Source organism: Myxocyprinus asiaticus, chromosome 39 (assembly GCF_019703515.2).
Source record: "Myxocyprinus asiaticus isolate MX2 ecotype Aquarium Trade chromosome 39, UBuf_Myxa_2, whole genome shotgun sequence".
Taxonomy (NCBI): domain Eukaryota; kingdom Metazoa; phylum Chordata; class Actinopteri; order Cypriniformes; family Catostomidae; genus Myxocyprinus; species Myxocyprinus asiaticus.
Genome location: NC_059382.1, coordinates 18,665,382 through 18,684,334, shown reverse-complemented (window position 1 = coordinate 18,684,334; position 18,953 = coordinate 18,665,382). Strand labels below are relative to the sequence as shown.

At 38.3% G+C, this 18,953-nt stretch overlaps 1 protein-coding gene across 3 annotated transcripts; it reads left to right on the top strand.

Moving 5' to 3' along the window:
• Window positions 1-1,855: 1,855 nt before the first annotated feature.
• Window positions 1,856-18,671, top strand: LOC127430192 (kinesin light chain 1-like). Of its 3 annotated transcripts, none has more exons than XM_051679764.1 (14): window positions 1,903-2,331; window positions 7,632-7,665; window positions 7,851-8,076; window positions 10,707-10,937; window positions 11,548-11,641; window positions 12,003-12,228; window positions 12,316-12,403; window positions 13,002-13,103; window positions 13,366-13,539; window positions 15,045-15,144; window positions 15,265-15,314; window positions 16,350-16,480; window positions 16,565-16,631; window positions 17,481-18,671. In XM_051679764.1, exons 3-14 carry the CDS (start codon window positions 7,867-7,869, stop codon window positions 17,565-17,567), a joined length of 1,560 nt encoding a protein of 519 aa, XP_051535724.1. In that variant the 5' UTR covers window positions 1,903-2,331; window positions 7,632-7,665; window positions 7,851-7,866; the 3' UTR covers window positions 17,568-18,671. The 3 variants fall into 3 exon arrangements, 2 of the variants coding, with proteins under 2 accessions (XP_051535724.1, XP_051535725.1); XM_051679765.1 differs by having other exon boundaries at window positions 1,907-2,331; window positions 11,548-11,620; window positions 17,481-18,670; XR_007895423.1 differs by lacking the exons at window positions 16,350-16,480; window positions 16,565-16,631; window positions 17,481-18,671 and having other exon boundaries at window positions 1,856-2,331; window positions 13,788-15,144; window positions 15,265-15,311.
• Window positions 18,672-18,953: the final 282 nt, after the last annotated feature.

Here is an 18,953-nt window from a genome sequence, read left to right as displayed (position 1 = left end):
TCATCAAAACTATGGAATAACATAAATTGGGAACACATGGGAATTATGTTGTGATTAAAAAAATCCCAAATAAATCAAAACTGTGTTGTTATATTTTAGCATCTTCAAAGTAGTCACCCTTTGCCTAGAATTTTCAGACATGTACTCTTGACATTTTCTCAACCAACTTCTTGAGGTATCACCCTGGGATGCTTTTTAAACAGTATTGAAGGAGTTCCTATCTACGTTGGGCACTTAATGACTGCTTTTCTTTATTATTCGGTCCAAGTCATCCATTTACAAAAAAAAATTTGTAAATACAATTTTCATTTTGTACTTAAATAAATTAATGTGTCGGCACAATTATATTTTTGTCTACAAAACTAATTTCAAACATTTAAGCATATGCCTTCAGATCAAAAGATTTTTAAGATCATGAGAAACATTTCAGGCAAGTGTTTCAAAACTTTTGACCGGTAGTGTATACACACACACACACACACACACACTTTTATATATATATATATATATATATATATATATATATATATATATATATATATATATATATATTTTAATGCTTTTGTGAGCCTTTTCTGATATGTGGTTTTTATCCCCTTTAAAAACAATTGTTTTATGTGTTTGAAATTTTAGTTGTGGGACTGACATCATTCAATTCTTTTTGACTAAATGGTTTAAACAGAAGTAATTTTTAGAAGTCATTTACAGTATTTATCTTATTTTTACACTTATATTACCCTCATCCAATTCAGTATTTCAACTCTGTTATAGGAATAACAAATGTAACCAGTTATCAGGTTTTTATTTTTTACAGACTTATTTATTTAGTTATTTATAGCACAAAGTACAATTATATTGACTGAATAATATTGTGTGATGTTATTTGATATTTTTTACAATGACTTTCAACATCTTAAAATTTGAATGTTGCAGGGTTAACTGGTTGTTGCATTTATAACAGGGCACACCAAAACTGAGTAAAACTATCCAGAATTTACAGTTATCTATTCAAATTACAGGGCAATGGTAATCAGAAAAGCATTGCAATCCACAACTGAATAATTTATTAAGTAGGCCTATCTTGAATTTGCATTCACTGAACATTTTTGAAAAGCAGTCTCTTTACTTACAAACTGAAACCAGTCATAGCACATAAACTGTTATGTAAGTAACCCAAACATAGAGGGAGAGCGTGAGAGAGACAGAGAGGTTTTAGTGATTCTATTGACTTGAACCCCATTACATTTAGAGATATAGATTTGCTCTCCCTATTTGAGAGCATTGCACTGTCAAGTTGCCCTTATTGGGCATGGGTCTGCTAACCCCCTGCCCGTAGCAGCTGAACCATCAATCACTCTACTCTCCTATATCTGCTCAGCAGCCACAGTTGCTCCATTGCTATCACACTCCTTCCACTTAATATCCCAGTGCTCACTTTTCCTCCCAGATCACCCATTTTGCTGTCGCTCTTTCCGTGCAGCAAAGTGGGCCAGTGCCACTATTATTCATTTTTCTATTGCATTATGATTATTCACTCATTGGTTATATTCCCTCCAATAAGTGCTTTGATTTTGATAAATCTGTATGTTAAGCTAAAGACTATTCCTAGATGCATCCCCATCCCCCTGATCTGTGTGGTTTTCAATCATCAAGTTAAGCAAGTCTGATGGGGCCAAGGCTAATGCTGCTTATTTTACACCCCCCCCCCCCCCCCCTTCACCCTAAGCGGTTTTATTGAAACTATGCCAATGCGGCGTCACAGAAAGACTCCTCCTTATGCATCTCCAATAAAGAGTTTGTCTAAATTGACTTGGACTCTCTGGTGTAATACGTTTACACAGACAGTTTCTTTGCATTTGCTGCAGGTATTGTGCTTGGAAAACCCAAACTAATAGCTTTAATGGTTTCAACCCTCAAATAAAGCTTCTCAGAGGCACCTATGATACCTAAAACTGCTGTATAGGTAGGTAGCTCAAGATTTACGACACAGCCATGCAGTTCAATTTTGTCAGTACTAGTGGGGTACTTTCTTAAACATCAGTTTTGAACATCATAAACATAGTTGGGTCTGTTTGGCATACGGCGCATGCGCATTACAGATTGTGAGCCGGATCAGGTAAGGGTTGTTAATTCAGGCTGTCTGAGACACAACAACAGGTGAATGATCGCAACGGAGGCTGTACCTGGCTGTTTTTGGATAAATATATCGCCTCTACATCAAGGACAATGAAGATGTGATGCTACTGAATGGATATTTCTGTTGGAATTATATTTTCCATCGGATCATATAAATTGGGCCACGTCCGGCGGCCGCCGACAGCTTCTCGGCAGGTAAATAAATATGAGCTGATATGTTGAGTCATTGAAAGAGTCCACAGCCTTACTTTGAGACGTCTTTTAAACGTATTGTTTTCGGTGTTTGTATTCCAGAATTAGACAAAGTATTCGTTATTAATGCTAATCTGATAAAAGCCAACAGTTTAATTAAGGCTGATGCAATTATGAGTATAAATCCAGTTTCTAAATAGATTGTATTTAATTATAATTTATCTATATTTTTTTCATTTATCGGACATTCATTCATTCATGTTATGTCGTGCAGACAGCTTAAACCAAAATTTTGTTGATGTACATCCGTATTGTTTTTATTGTTAAATTGTCATGATACATGTTGAATATCAGATATTATAAAAAACAAATAAATCATCCACATACAGAAACCTGATATATTGCCAAACACACACACATGTATATACACACACAATTATAGTTCATGTATTTACATGGCATATGTACATATTCAAATTTCACTATTTGATAAATACATTTATGAAATATAAATCAGTGGTGATATGTTGTATACCGTACAGTTGAAGTCAGAAGTTTACATACACTTAGGTTGAAGTCATTAAAACACATTTTTTAACCACTCCACAGATTTAATATTAGCAAACTATAGTTTTGGCAAGTCGTTTAGGACATCTACTTTGTGCATGACATGAGTAATTTTTCCAACAATTGTTTACAGACAGATTGTTTCACTTTTAATTGACTATATTACAGTTACAGTTTGTCAGAAGTTTACATACACTAAGTTAACTGTGCCTTTAAGCAGCTTGGAAAATTCCAGAAAATGATGTCAAGCCTTTAGACAATTAGCCAATTAGCTTCTGATAGGAGGTGTACTGAATTGGAGGTGTATCTGTGGATGTATTTTAAGGCCTACCTTCAAACTCAGTGCCTCTTTGCTTGACATCATGGGAAAATCAAAAGAAATCAGCCAAGACCTCCAAAAAAACAAAACAATTATGGACCTCCACATGTCTGGTTCATCCTTGGGAGCAATTTCCAAACACCTGAAGGTACCACGTTCATCTAGTACGCAAGTATAAACACCATGGGACCAAGCTGCAATCATACCGCTCAGGAAGGAGATGCATTCTGTCTCTTAGAGATGAACGTTGTTTGGTGCGAAAAGTGCAAATCAGTCCCAGAACAACAGCAAAGGACCTTGTGACGATGCTGGAGGAAACAGGTAGACAAGTATCTATATCCACAGTAAAACGTGTCCTATATCAACATCACCTGAAAGGCTGCTCAGCAAGGAAGAAGCCACTGCTCCAAAACCACCATAAAAAAGCCAGACTACAGTTTGCAAGTGCACATGGGGACAAAGATCTTACTTTTTGGAGAAATGTCCTCTGGTCTGATGAAACAAAAATTGAACTGTTTGGCCATAATGATCATCGTTATGTTGGAGGAAAAATGGTGAGGCTTGAAAGCTGAAGAACACCATCCCAACTGTGAAGCATGGGGGTGGCAGCATCATGTTGTGAGTGTGCTTTGCTGCAGGAGGGACTCATGCACTTCACAAAATAGATGGCATCAAGAGGAAGGAAAATTATGTGGATATATTGAAGCAACATCTCAAGACATCAGCCAGGAAGTTAAGGCTCGGTCGCAAGTGGGTCTTCCAAATGGACAGTGACCCCAAGGATAGCTTCAAAGTTGTGGCAAAATGGCTTAAAGACAACAAAGTCAAGGAATTGGAGTGGCCATCACAAAGCCCTGACCTCAATCCGATAGAACATTTGTGGGCAGAACTGAAAAAACATGTGCGAGCAATGAGGCCTACAAACCTGACTCAGTTACACCAGTTCTGTCTGGAGGAATGGGCCAAAATTCCAGCAACTTATTGTGAGAAGTTTGTGGAAGGCTACCCAAAACATTTGACCCTTGTTAAACAATTTAAAGACAATGCTACCAAATACTAACAAAGTGTATGTAAACTTCTGACCCACTGGGAATGTGATGAAAGAAATAAAAGCTGAAATAAATTATTCTCTCTACTGTTATTCTGACATTTCACATTCTTAAAATAAAGTAGTGATCCTAACTAAACTAAGACAGGGAATGTTTTCTACGATTAAATGTCAGGAATTGTGAGAAACTGAGTTTACATGTATTTGGCTAAGGTGTATGTCAACTTCTGACTTCAGCTGTATATGTGCAAGTATAGGACTTTTTATATCGGTGAAAAACAAATATGAACATACACTCATCAAGCACTTTATTAGGAACACTATGGTCCTAATAAAGTGCCCGACATGGTCTTCTGCTGTTATAGCCCATCCACCTCAAGGCTCGACATGTTGTGCATTCTGAGATGATATTCTGCTCAATAAAATTGCACAGAGTGGTTATTTGAGTTACCATAGCCTTTCTGTCAGATCGAACCAGTCTGGCCATTCTCCATTGACCTCTGTCATCAACGAGATGTTTCTGTCCACAGAACTGCCCCTCACTGGATGTTTTTTGTTTTTGACTCCTGTAGACTGTTGTACATGAAAATCCCATGCGATCAGCAGTTCCATGCCTCATTTGAAATCACTGAGATCACTATTTTTTTTCCATTCTGATGGTTGATGTGAACATTATTAACTGAAGCTCCTGACCCGTATCTGCATGATTTTATGCATTGCACTGCTGCCACACAATTGGCTGATTAGATAATCACATGAATAAGTAGGTGTACAGGTGTTCCTAAAAAGTGCTCAGTGAGGGTATATTTCATATATGTTTTTTTGCATATATTGCCATAAATCATATTAAGAATTCTAGATTATGGAATTACAGCCCAGTGGTAATTACATCCAATTATGTGTTAGGCCTTTATATTATATTATAAACATACAATATATTTACTGTATATTACATATGTTAATGTTTTGATGGTTTCATGGTAACAATCACTAAATTGCTATATTTAAATATACTGCCTGGCCAAAAAAAATAAAAACATTTGCATACTCTATTTCATTGGACTGCCTTTAACTTTGATTACGGTGCGCATTTGTTGTGGCATTGTTTCAACAACCATATGCAATGTCACAACTTATATTTCCGTACAGAGTTGCATTCATTTTTGGCTGAGATCTTGTGTTGACAATGGGGGGAGTCGAACCACTCCGTAAAGTCTTCTCCAGCACATCCCAAAGACTTTCAGTGGGGTTAAGGTCAGGACTCTGTGGTGGCCAATTCATGTGTGAAAATGATTCCTCGTGCTATCTGAACCACTCTTTCACAATTTGAGCCCGATGAATCTTGGCATTGTCGTCCTGGAATACGCCCGTGCTGTCAGGGAAGAAAAAATCTATTGATGGTATAACCTGGTCATTCAGTACATTCAGGTAGTCAGCTGACTTCATTTTATTGCCACATAACATTGCTGATCCTCAACCTGACCAACTGAAGCAACCCCAGATCATAACACCACCTCCAGTGGCTTGTACAGTGGGCACTATGCATGACGGGTGTATCGCTTCATGTGCTTCCCTTCTTACCCTGACGTGCCCATCCCTTTGGAATTGTGTAAATCTGGACTCATCAGACCACATGACCTTTTTCCATTGCTCCACAGTCCAATCTTTATGCTCCCTAGCAAACTGAAGTAATTTTCTCAGAATAGTCTCACTAACAAGTGGCTTTCTTGTGGCCACACAGCTGTTTAGTCCCAATCCTGTAAGTTCTCGTTGCATTGTGCATGTGGAAATGCTCTTACTTTCACTATTAAACATAGCCATGAGTTCTACTGTCAATTTTGTTTATGATGTGACTTCAAGCATTTTAGTGATCTCCGATCACAATCATTCAAGATTTTTTTTCTGACCACATTTCTTCCCGAAGCTGACTGTTCACCATTATTCTTCCAGGTTTTAATAATGCGTTGGACATTTCTTAACCCAATTCCAGTGATTTCAGCAATTTCTTTAGTTGTTTTCTTTGCTTGATGCAGGCCAATAATTTGCCCCTTCTGAAACACAGTAACATCTTTTCCAGAACCATGGGATACGTCTTCCGACATGGTTGTTTAAGAAATGAGAAGCTACACACTGCATCATTTAGGGTTAAAAGAATTGTTGCCAGCTGAAACATATTAATCACTGCAATAATGATCCAATCATATGCTCTTAAGTGTCTGCTTATTTAAATCAAAACAGCAACTTTTTTTTTGGCCAGGCTGTGTAATACTGTTGTTTGTTCGGAAGCTTGACTGTTGACACAACACATTGTTGTGTTTGGGAATAGACTGCCAGTGGTAGACCCTCAGGTACAGCATTCAATTTTCTCAAGTGTTATTGCTTTAATTTAAAATAGCTCTTTCCACTACCACTCCTGGAGTCATGAGTTACTCCAGCCAGGACTCCAAATTGGCCCGGTTGCTAGGGAGTGTAGAATCACATGGGATAACCTCCTCATGGTCGCTATAATGTTAGGTTTTCGCTCTCTGTGGGGTGCGTGGTGAGTTGGGCGTGTCAGGGTAAGAATTCGCCTAAATATAATTCATATAAAAAATAAAGCTCTTTAAGACATTGCATACAGATCTGGGACTGGTATCAGTACATATTGTAGTTGTTTGTTTTAGAGACTTTCAGAGCTGGTACTTAATTACTGTACTGTTCCTTTAAGGTTTGCACTTGTCTTTTTTTTATATGGCAGTCAGTTATATGATAAACAGTTGCCATCGGGGTATGCAGTGCAATTTCAAACAGATAGGACTGAAAAGTGAGCTCTTCTAACAGTAACAGCCAAAATACTGAAATGTAATTTGAAAGCCTAAACATCAAACAACTAAACTGGTACCCAGTATTGTTTGATGACCTCATCAGTCTGGTGTAAACATTAGCACACTCCTTTACCTCCCCTGAGGGATCTTTGTTCCTACCTGTAAACTGATTCTTTCCTAGCAACTGTCTGCATGTTTTGTCTCATGTTAATATGTTGGGGTGGTGGAGAAGCTTAACTTCAGTTTTCTCTCTTTTAATAAGAATATAAGTGGTCTCGGTGCTTACTCCATTAAAACTGTCAGAATTGTTGTTACGATATCAGATGGCATTTCCATAGTATTTTGATGCTAGTTTGATATTATCATGGTATTTAAATTGTACTCCAAGGTACTTAAAATAATTTTGTGGAACTACCACGGTACATGCCCAAAAAACCATGGCAGTAACATCGTACTTTTTTGTACTGTTTTGTTATTGAAGTTACTTTTATGATTTGACATGATGTTTTTATAATGACTTTTTTTTTTTTTTAATGAAAATACTTTACCTTCTCTTTCTCTACAGCCAAAGGAAAATCTTGTTTTTACTGAGAAGTAAGGTCAGTTCCTCTTATTCTGCATCATTACATAATTTCCCTGCGACATTTCTCATTCAACATTTCCAAGCCATTTTCCCCTCTGTGATCAGTATTAATTGCATCAACCCAGATTCGTAGTTGTTTTTATAAACCTTGCTTAATTTACACATTGAATGCACATTAATACCAAATGCTTTGCTTCTCAGGAACTGGGTAGCAGGCATGTTGTCAGGGGAGGAGATATTATGCAGCACACGGCAAGTGATCGCAGGGCTAGAGGCTTTGCGTGGGGAGAACCGCACACTGCTGGACAGTCTGCAGGAAAAACAGCAGAGCCAGACGTCCAGTGAGAGCGGCAGCCTGGAGCAAGAGAAGACCAGTATCATTTTAGAGTCTCTGGAGAGGATTGAGTTGGGCTTAGGAGAGGCACAGGTGAGCAGCACAGGTTCAGATGAGGCTGTTGTTTGCAGTTTACTATTTTAAATATCAAAGCAAATGCTATAGGTGAAGTGTGTAATTTTCAAATGGAACTGCAAAAATAAAAACTGTTTTCTACGTGGTTTCCTGAACACTCCACCAGCCTGCCACTGGTCATATAATACTGCCTTGAATTCACACCATTGGTTGAGACAATGTTGCTGTGTTGGGCCAGTTAGGATTTTCAAACAAACAGAGTAATGTTTTGAAAGGGCCACAGGGCCTCAGTGGTTACACTTTTTTAAGGGAAATCAACCTACCAATGGTTTACGTGCAGCTGTCTTTGTATGTTCAGCAGGGATGTGATTCTCTCCCCCCCCCCAGAATGGGTGGTTAATGAGCACTTTTTTTTTTCTCAAACAAGTGCCATTCAACCTGCCCTTGGATGGCACCACTGCTGCGTCATGCATGCACTAACTGAGTTTAGAACACACAAGACGGGCTACTGATTTTCGTCAATGTTTTTTTTTTTTTAAGAAATCCAGAGAAATAAAAGCTTATAAATGGTTGGGTATAAAACAGGTTTGCCACAGTAATAGACGGGTTAAAAATTGCTATCGTTAAGGATTTTGAATGTGAAACTTGTAATGAAAATGTGAATTTATCTTCATATATAAAGTACTCATTGCCAGCATATCATACCATTTTTATGTACAATCATAAACCCCTGCATATGGAGTCCTAACAATAGAAAATGTCTAGATAAGTGTTTTTCCATTTAGATCAGGAAATCACAGACGTGCTAAAAATAGACATGAGTTTTTGGGAGACAACACACACTGTAAGAACTCTGTGAATTGAAATGCACAGTCCAGAAATAATAATGGCCACAGAATGTAGAAGTGCCAACCACTCTTAAGAACATGTAATGTTTAGTTTTTATTCATTTTATATATATATATATATATATATATATATATATATATATATATATATATATATACAGGTGCATCTCAATAAATTAGAATGTCGTGGAAAAGTTCATTTATTTCAGTATTTCAACTCAAATTGTGAAACTCGTGTATTAAATAAATTCAGTGCACACAGACTGAAGTAGTTTAAGTCTTTGGTTCTTTTAATTGTGATGATTTTGGCTCACATTTAACAAAAACCCACCAATTCACTATCTCAAAAAATTAGAATATGGTGACATGCCAATCAGCTAATCAACTCAAAACACCTGCAAAGGTTTCCTGAGCCTTCAAAATGGTCTCTCAGTTTGGTTCACTAGGCTACACAATCATGGGGAAGATGCTGATCTGACAGTTATCCAGAGAACAATCATTGACACCCTTCACAAGGAGGGTAAGCCACAAACATTCATTGCCAAAGAAGCTGGCTGTTCACAGAGTGCTGTATCCAAGCATGTTAACAGAAAGTTGAGTGGAAGGAAAAAGTGTGGAAGAAAAAGATGCACAACCAACCGAGAGAACCGCAGCCTTATGATTGTCAAGCAAAATCGATTCAAGAATTTGGGTGAACTTCACAAGGAATGGACTGAGGCTGGGGTCAAGGCATCAAGAGCCACCACACACAGACGTGTCAAGGAATTTGGCTACAGTCGTATTCCTCTTGTTAAGCCACTCCTGAACCACAGACAATGTCAGAGGCGTCTTACCTGGGCTAAGGAGAAGAACTGGACTGTTGCCCAGTGTTCCAAAGTCCTCTTTTCAGATGAGAGCAAGTTTTGTATTTCATTTGGAAACCAAGGTCCTAGAGTCTGGAGGAAGGGTGGAGAAGCTCATAGCCCAAGTTGCTTGAAGTCCAGTGTTAAGTTTCCACAGTCTGTGATGATTTGGGGTGCAATGTCATCTGCTGGTGTTGGTCCATTGTGTTTTTTGAAAACCAAAGTCACTGCACCCATTTACCAAGAAATTTTGGAGCACTTCATGCTTCCTTCTGCTGACCAGCTTTTTAAAGATGCTGATTTCATTTTCCAACAGGATTTGGCACCTGCCCACACTGCCAAAAGCACCAAAAGTTGGTCAAATGACCATGGTGTTGGTGTGCTTGATATTGATATATATATATATATATATATAATTGAGGTAAAAACGGCATTATAGACATGACATCACTTTGTTTTTTGTTTTTGTTTTTTTAATCCCCTTTTCTCCCCAATTTGGAATGCCCAATTCCCACTTCTTAGTAGGTCCTTGAGGTGGTGCGGTTACTCACCTCAATCCGGGTGGCAGAGGAAAAGTCTCAGTTGCCTCCGCTTCTGAGACAGTCAATCTGCGCATCTTATCACGTGGCTCATCCCAGCCTGTGGAGGCTCATGCTACTCTCCACGATCCACGCACAACTTACCACGTGCCCCATTGAGAGCGAGAACCCCTAATCGTGACCACGAGGAGGTTATCCTATGTGACTCTACCCTCCTTAGCAGCCGGGCCAATTTGGTTGCTTAGGAGACCTGGCTGGAGTCACTCAGCATGTCCTGGATTCGAACTCGCGATTCCAGGGGTGGTAGTCAGCGTCAATACTCGCTGAGCTACCCAGGCCCCCCTTGTTCCACTGATTCTAAAAACGTGTTATCATGTTGACCTCCACTTACTTTAGCACCCTGTTTCCTATTTCTACAGGTGATGATGGCACTGTCAGCACACCTAGGCTCCTTGGAGTCGGAAAAGCAGAAGTTGCGTGCTCAGGTGCGGAGGTTGTGCCAGGAGAATCAGTGGCTGAGGGACGAGCTGGCACGAGGTCAGCAGCAGCTACAGGAGAGAGAACAGGAAGTGGTTACTTTAGAGGAGCAGAACAGACACCTGCAGTTCATGAGCAGCATTCGCAAGTACGACTTTGAAGAGCCGCCTCTGGTGAGGGACCACCTGAAAACATTCAAATGGTTCACCTGAGCAGCCCTTTTTTTTTCTTTGGGTTTGTGAAGTACCCATCTTATTTTTATCATGGACCATTACTACAATTAATTTAAATGTGCACTTACCAATTTTTTTTTTGTTGTTTTGTTTTGCTGGCTGATATTACAGTCATTTTGGTCTTATAATGACACTTATTATTGTGGAATAGTAAGTCAAATGAATATTATTAATCAGCTGGTCATGTGATCTCACTATGTCAACCAACATGTAGCGACCCACTCAATATAGTAAAAAACCCAGCTTTAGTCTAGGCCACTGATGTGACTGGAGTCTTCATCTCATATGAGTGTACATCACTGTATACATATTTTTCAAAAGTACTATTCTTTATGTGTAAAACCTTTTGAATAGGAAAAAATACTAAGTGCACTTTACTAATATATAGAAGCATTGTTCTATTGTTGCTAATTTTTGTTTCATGAGATAAAAAAAAAAACATCCCTGTTTAATTATTTCAACTTAAATGGCTTGTTTTTATGTGAAAATTTAGTTTATACAAAATATTAAATGGTACTATTAAGACATGTTCAATATTTTTTCCTTACAGGAGGATAAAGATAGTACTTCAGGCAAGGAGTCCCTTGACGATCTCTTTCCCGATGAAGAGGAGAAATCTCACAGTATGGCACAACTCACTAGCTGTACATACCTCAGCTTTTCCTTGAGCTTTCCAGTGCATATTTGTTTAGAAACATGTGCAAATAGGCCTTCTATGTTAGCTGTTAGAGTTAGTGAAGATTTATGGATGAGGCTATGTTTAGGCTTGTTGTTGGTGTTCAATTTCATGAGCGCCACCAACACATGCGCTAACCACGGATATGGGTTTGGTCAGAACGAAATGTGACAGTAGGGTGATTATTACTATAGGTCTGGATTATGGTTAGACTTTGGGACTTTAACTTTCTAAGCCACAATCGGGGTAGTATTAGTCATTTTCAGTTTCTACCATTTGTTAATTTCTTAATGCAAGAAGGAAGCTCAGTGCAGCTCTTGTATTTGCAGTGTCTCAGCCACACAGTAGTGCCGCAGCTGCTGCCCAGCAGGGAGGTTATGAGATCCCTGCTCGACTCAGAACTCTACACAACCTCGTGATCCAGTACGCGTCTCAGGGCCGCTATGAGGTGGCCGTGCCTCTCTGCAAGCAAGCTCTGGAGGACCTGGAGAAATCCTCAGGCCACAGCCACCCAGATGTTGCGACCATGCTCAACATCCTAGCTTTAGTCTACAGGTAAATATTGTAGAACATCAAACCACATTCATTTAACCTTTAACATTTAAACATTTGATATTAATTTAATGTTTTGTCCATCGACAGGGATCAGAACAAATACAAGGAAGCTGCCAATCTCCTGAATGATGCATTGGCCATTCGTGAAAAAACACTAGGCATGGACCACCCAGCAGTATGTACTGTTTGATGACGCAATGTGCTACTGTTAGTGTTATTGTCTACAAAGTCAACATGACATCCAAATATTCCCTATTTACTTTCATACACATTCCTGGTCTTATTGTGTTTAGGATGATTCATCAGTACACTTTATTCCATAGAAAAAATGTTTGCGTACATAATCCTTGGTAATCCTTCCTTTCAAACTGCAAAAACTTGCTCTGACTTGACTTTCCTTTTCGGCTGACGGTATCAAGGGTGCGTACGTTTCAACCAACCTGTGCAGTGTTTCAGAAGGGATGCAGTTCTCCCCAATTGACTGCAAACTGTAGCATGGAAGGGCACTTTTCATGATTCAATCAATTCCCAATGGATAAAATCAATACTTTTTTTTTTTTTCCCCTCATGGGATATCCTGTTTTACTCTCAAATAACACCACATTACAGTAGTAAAATGGGTTGCGAAATATGTTTAATAATTACTTTAAATATTGAGTTTGTTTTTTGTCTATATTTCTTTGCAAATAGTACCATATTTGCAATTAAGTCAATGCTCTTTCATTAAAGTCAATGCTCTTTCATTAAAGTCGCGTGTTTGTGGTTGTATCTAGGTTGCAGCTACACTGAATAACCTGGCTGTGTTGTATGGAAAAAGGGGGAAGTACAAAGAGGCAGAGCCAATTTGTAAAAGAGCTCTGGAGATCAGGGAAAAGGTACTGAGAAAGAAGCATGGTATTCCCACCTGACCTTACTGTAACAGCTGTTAGATCGGATCAACTTACATTATCTGTTTAGTACCAAATAATTTTTAAACCTATTTTTAAGGGCTAAATCAGTAGATGATAATAAATTAATTACAGGTGTAATCATTAAAAGCTGAGATTAATAATGCAAAAAACATGATATCTCTTAGTATCTTAACAACTACTGTATGTTGCCTAGCTAAATATCAGGTTGCTCTTTGTCTGTTGACAGCTGCTGGGGACAGAGCACCCCGATGTGGCCAAGCAGCTGAATAACTTGGCACTCCTCTGCCAGAACCAGGGCAAATACCAGGAGGTGGAGCAGTACTATGAGCGTGCCCTGCACATTTATCAGAGTCGATTGGGTCCTGATGATGCCAACGTGGCTAAGACAAAGAACAATCTGGTGAGGAAATTAAATTGCACAAGCATTGCTTGTATGTTGTCTTAGCTATTACATGGTAGTTCAGTATTTGTCAAATGCAAGTGTTTTAATAATGATAGTGTACACTGAAAAAGTGTAAGTTACTTCAAAAAAAAAAGAAAAACTAGGAAACAATTTCCATGCAGAAATTGCTAGTACATTTAACAGACCATGTTTTCTTTTTCTTTTTACTTTTTTCTTTTATTTTTTTTTATCCCCTTTTCTCCCAGTTTGGAATGCCCAATTCCCACTACTTAGTAGGTCCTCGTGGTGGCGCGGTTACTCACCTCATTCCGGGTGGTAGAGGACAAGTCTCAGTTGCCTCTGTTTCTGAGACTGCCAATCCACGCATCTTATCACGTGGCTCGATGTGCATGACACTGCGGAGACTCCCAGCATGTGGAGGCTCATGCTATTCTCCGCGATCCACGCACAACTTACCACGTGCCCCAATGAGAGTGAGAACCACTAATCGCGACCCCATGTGACTCTACACTACCTACCAACTGGGCCAATTTGGTTGCTTGGGAGATCTGGCTGGAGTCACTCAGCACGCACTGGATTCGAACTCGCGACTCCAGGGGTGGTAGTCAGTGTCAATACTCGCTGAGCTACCCAGGCCCTAACGGACCATATTTTCAACTAAAGGCTACACACAATTTTTAGTGCTTTAATTAGAAATTCTCAAGCAGAGTTTACTTTGCAATACTCCATTTCAAGTAAATTTTACTCACTCTTTGTTTGTACATTTTACTCAAGCAATGTAGCCCTGAATTAAGCCATGCTTTTAAAAGTGCACAACATTTCAATGCTTTTTTTTTACTTAGTCATGTACCACGAAACCATCGTCTAGCTTTAATGTTTATGTAATGTTTAAAGTTCCAGAGCTGTGCATGCAGTCCTAAACACTTCATGCACAAAACATGATGACAGTAACAATCAACAGATAATTTTTTACTCGATCCTGAACAGGTAATTTTGAGGAGCAAATGAACTTCAGACTTCACAAAACAAGAAGTTACCAAACGTAACAACAAAATCAACAATAAAAACAGTGCAAACCAACTTGCAGTGAAACCATGCAAGTTCATTAATTATTCAAGCCTGGTGCATGCTGGGAACACCAGCTCCAAAAATGTACTTATTTTATTTAAACTGGCAAATAAATATGAGGTTTTCTACTTTAGGATTGATACGTGATGACACATTGTAAAGATAACAAACAATCATAAATAATATCTTCTTACAAGCTAGAGCATACATTTTTACATGTTTGAATGGAGTACAAATGTAGAATTTACTTAATATTTTCAAGTTCATGCTTTAACTTATTTAATGTAAAATGTACATCATATTTTCCGCTTTTTTACTTCTCCACAAAATCATCTTTTTAGTGTAGTGTAGTGTACTGTTGTGTTTATGGGGTGCAGTGGTACACATAATACTATGTGTATGTATTACACTTATGCTGTTTATGTTCTCCACAGGCTTCTTGTTACCTCAAGCAGGGAAAATACAGACAAGCGGAGGCTCTTTATAAAGAGATTTTAACTCGTGCTCATGAGAAGGAGTTTGGCTCAGTGGAGGGTAAAATGAAACTTACATGTCGCTTCAGAGAATTATCTACACTTCATAGCTGTTCACTTAAACACTACTAAACATAATAGGGTTCTCCAATGGTAACTTTGTATTTTCATGTCCATACAGGGGATGGAAGGCCGGTTTGGATACAGACAGAGGAGGGGAGCTCTAGACAGGTATATTCGGTTCCATATGTAGTGAACTTTAAGGGATAATTCACAAAAAAAGGAAAATTCTGTCATTTACTCTTGTACACTATCATGTTGTTCCAAACTTGCTCTTCCATGGAACACAAAAGGAGATGTCAGGCAGAATGTTTTATTGTTTCGACTTTCATTTTCATTGTATGGAACAAAGAGCAGTGACCATGTTTACATGTATTTAAAAAAAGTGGTTTATAAAGGGTTTTTTGCAGAAAGCGACGCTGTGATATGTCATGTAAACGAGCGTTTTAACACACAGGTTTCTCCCGGAGAACACGGCTTATGTGGCCATGTAAACGCATAAGCAGCGTTCTAACAATGCACATGTGCGTGAACAGACCACATAACAAATGTCATAGGATGGAGACCAACAACACGTCAACACATGGAAAGAATATAAACTATACCCATTTATACACACCAATGTAAAATATAGACTGTCCCTCATGTTCGCATATATGCGCTCAAGTACACTGGGAGAATGCCAGAGTTTTACGAAGAGGAAAACCCCACTATTGCAGCACAATTCCTCTGCAGGTCGCGATTGAAAGTGAAGGAAACAAACACAGCAACAACTGTGATATATCCGGAAATAAAGCATAGAAACCGAGAATAAAATAGCATCTTACTCGGATCCCATGTTTATTATTTACACAAGTGTCACTGTAAAATTACGTTGCTGTGGAGAAAGCTGCTTACTGATCGAGCCGAATGAATACGGGAGTCAAGAGAAAGGGGCTACCACAGCTCATGTAAACACCTATTCCAATTTCGAGCCTTAAGCAGATTTCTCGCAATAAACGGCTTTCTGGTGTCCATGTAAACGTAGTCCATGTCAGCCTTTAACATTCTTCAAAATGTTTCCTTTTGTGTTCCACGGAAGAAAGAAAGTCATATGGGTTTGGAATAACATGAGGGTGAGTAAATTATATAATTGTTATGTTTGGGTGAACTGTCCCTTTAAGAAGAAATGCACCTATTTAATCGATTTCTTCTCTGTGTGTTTAGGATGGTCTGGGAAGTCTAAAGCGCAGCGGATCATTTACCAAGCTCCGGGAGTCCATAAGGAGAAGCAGCGAAAAACTTGTCCAAAAGCTGAAAGGAGTTGGAACACATGAATCAGCCCCTCGAGCGGTTGGGTAATGAGACCCTGCTTTTTGTTAAACTGCATGTTCAGTAGAATAAAGCAGTATGTTTATCTGGACGCCTCTGTTTTTGAACAGGATGAAGAGAGCAAATTCCCTCAATGTGCTTAATGTGGGTGCACGAGAGAGCCAAGTAGCTGCCACGGTAGGAACTGAATGACTCCCAGATTTGGTTTCAGATGTATTTAGAAATATTTAAATAGAATTCTGTTTTCAATAATTTTTTTTTTTTTTTTTAAAGGAATAGTTAACAGAAAAAGTGAAAATTCTGTTACTGTGTACTCATCCTCATGTCCTGTATTACTTCTGTGGAACCAAGTTTTTTTTTATATTTTTAAGACTCTTTTCCATACAAAGTATTTATGTAAAAAAAAACAATGACAAAAAAGTAGTCCATATGACTTGTGTGCTATGTGTGGGGAGCTGACTGAAATTTAAGTCATTATTCACAAATAACCTTCACCTCCAGTGAGCTGGTAACTCGAGAACCACCGTGACTGAATCATTGAATCAGTTGAACTTGAGAAATGAATCAGTCTGATTTGTAATTGGTCTGTTCTGCACACAAAGCTATCGATGACTTCAGAAGACTTTGAATATAGTGCACAAGTCATATGGACTAGTATTACAGTGTTTTGGTTAGGTTTTTTTTGTCATGTTTTGAACTCAACAGTCATCGTCACTATGAATTGTCTTGAATTTGTCTTGTTTGGAAAAGACATCTGTGAAAATTCTCAGGTTTGGAGCAACACTGACAATGAGTAAATAATGACAGAATTGTAATTTTTGCTGAATTATTCTTTTAATGGATATTGTCCTAATATCACGAATTTACCGCTGTTTTGGACTAGGTTTTGAGCATAAACTAATACTATACAGTAGATCATTTCACAGAAACCAGAAATTGGTTAGAGACTGGTTATCTGTCCAAAATAAGTAATAAATATATTTAAAATAATTCATTTAAAATATTTGTTTTATTTTGTCCTTTCAGAGGCCGAGCAGGCTCACAGAAACACGAGGCCTGAGTTCCAGTACCCAGAGTTTAGCCCGCCGTGGGTCTCTGAGTGGAGACAGCTAACTTCCACTACCAGCGGCTCCATATGACATCAGGACTCTCGGGCAGTGCAGATAAGCCCGGAAGAGCTATCAGCATTACATCTGACTGGTCTGTAATGACTGCGTAGATCATATTGCGAGTTATATGAGATTATATGAGGCAGATGCTTCTGAGCAGTCTGTCAAAGTAGTCCTAGGAAAAGGGAAACACATTTGATTTGGCTTTACCAAAAAAAAAAAAAAAAAAAAAAAGAGGCCAGCTCTTTTTAAACTGGTACTATGCAGAAGGTTCTGATACTTGGTTGATATCAGTTTTATCTCCCTTTTCTTTAAAGGCAGTTGCACTATAAAATGTTACAGAAAATCTTAACCCATTGCATTCCAAATGGCTAAGATTGAAGAGCAGATTGATTGATTAATTTAGCTAATCATTGTGTCCAATATTAATATGTTAATCGCTATACTATGAATACAACAGTAATCTTACAGCATCATCACACTTTTAATCCATGAACTGCAGGATGCCGTTTGCTCACCAATACGGTTTACTTTTGTAGCATATTGCAGCTTAACACAAAACATATTCCATGTCCTCACTCCACTGTAGAATAGAATTATAGTGTTAGAATTGAGCACTTTCAACATTTGCACTAAATCAAGAATTTCCAATTTAAAAGGTACATGGAGGGCATGTTACATTCCAAAATGAATGGGATTTTACATACAATTTGTACAGTTGAGGTATTGTCAAATGATTGTAGTACTTGTGCCTATAAATATTGACTTTTTATTTTGCAATTTTAAGCACAGATTTGTTTAGTAGTCTATTGTGTACTGACTGTTTTCATCTCGATACTATTCCACAGTATATGTGGGTAGGCTTTTTTATGAGCAGAACTTACATGTACATGGGTAAAATGGTTTGTTTAGTGAGTGATAAATAATTGATGTAGATTACATTTTTCAAGTAGAAATCAATAAACTGTTACATAATGCCATTTAAACGTTTTACATTCTATGGCTGAAGGTAGCATATTTAATGAGCTTAAGATATTTATGTACTGTTTGTTGCTGAAGAACCAAATAAAATTGTTCTACCTCTGTTAAAATCAAAATGTGTTAAAAACAAAAGTGCTGTCACATAAATAAGGGTCTGAGCCAGTGATCTGCGGGGATTTTACGCTGGGTACCTCCTGGTATTTTCCCTCCATTTAATAAGCAGCCAGTGGCAAATAGCATAGAATCTAATGTAGAAATCTACAGTTCTACATTGTGCTTTGGGTGGCTATTCCCTGGAACACAGTTAGACTGTGTATTAGGGTGTTTGTGTGCCCTCTACAGATCATTTTGAGATGGCATCATTTCCCATCAGACAGTACAAATAAATGGCACTGAATGTGTAAAAGAA

What these genes read in the sequence shown, in the direction of transcription:
- LOC127430192 (XM_051679764.1), top strand. Translation starts at nt 7,867, where the DNA reads ATGTTGTCAGGGGAGGAGATATTATGCAGCACACGGCAAGTGATCGCA. An exon ending in ACTTTGAAGAGCCGCCTCTG is followed by an intron (nt 10,938 to 11,547) that starts GTGAGGGACCAC and finishes TTTTCCTTACAG; the next exon opens with GAGGATAAAGATAGTACTTC. An exon ending in GGAGTTTGGCTCAGTGGAGG is followed by an intron (nt 15,145 to 15,264) that starts GTAAAATGAAAC and finishes ATGTCCATACAG; the next exon opens with GGGATGGAAGGCCGGTTTGG.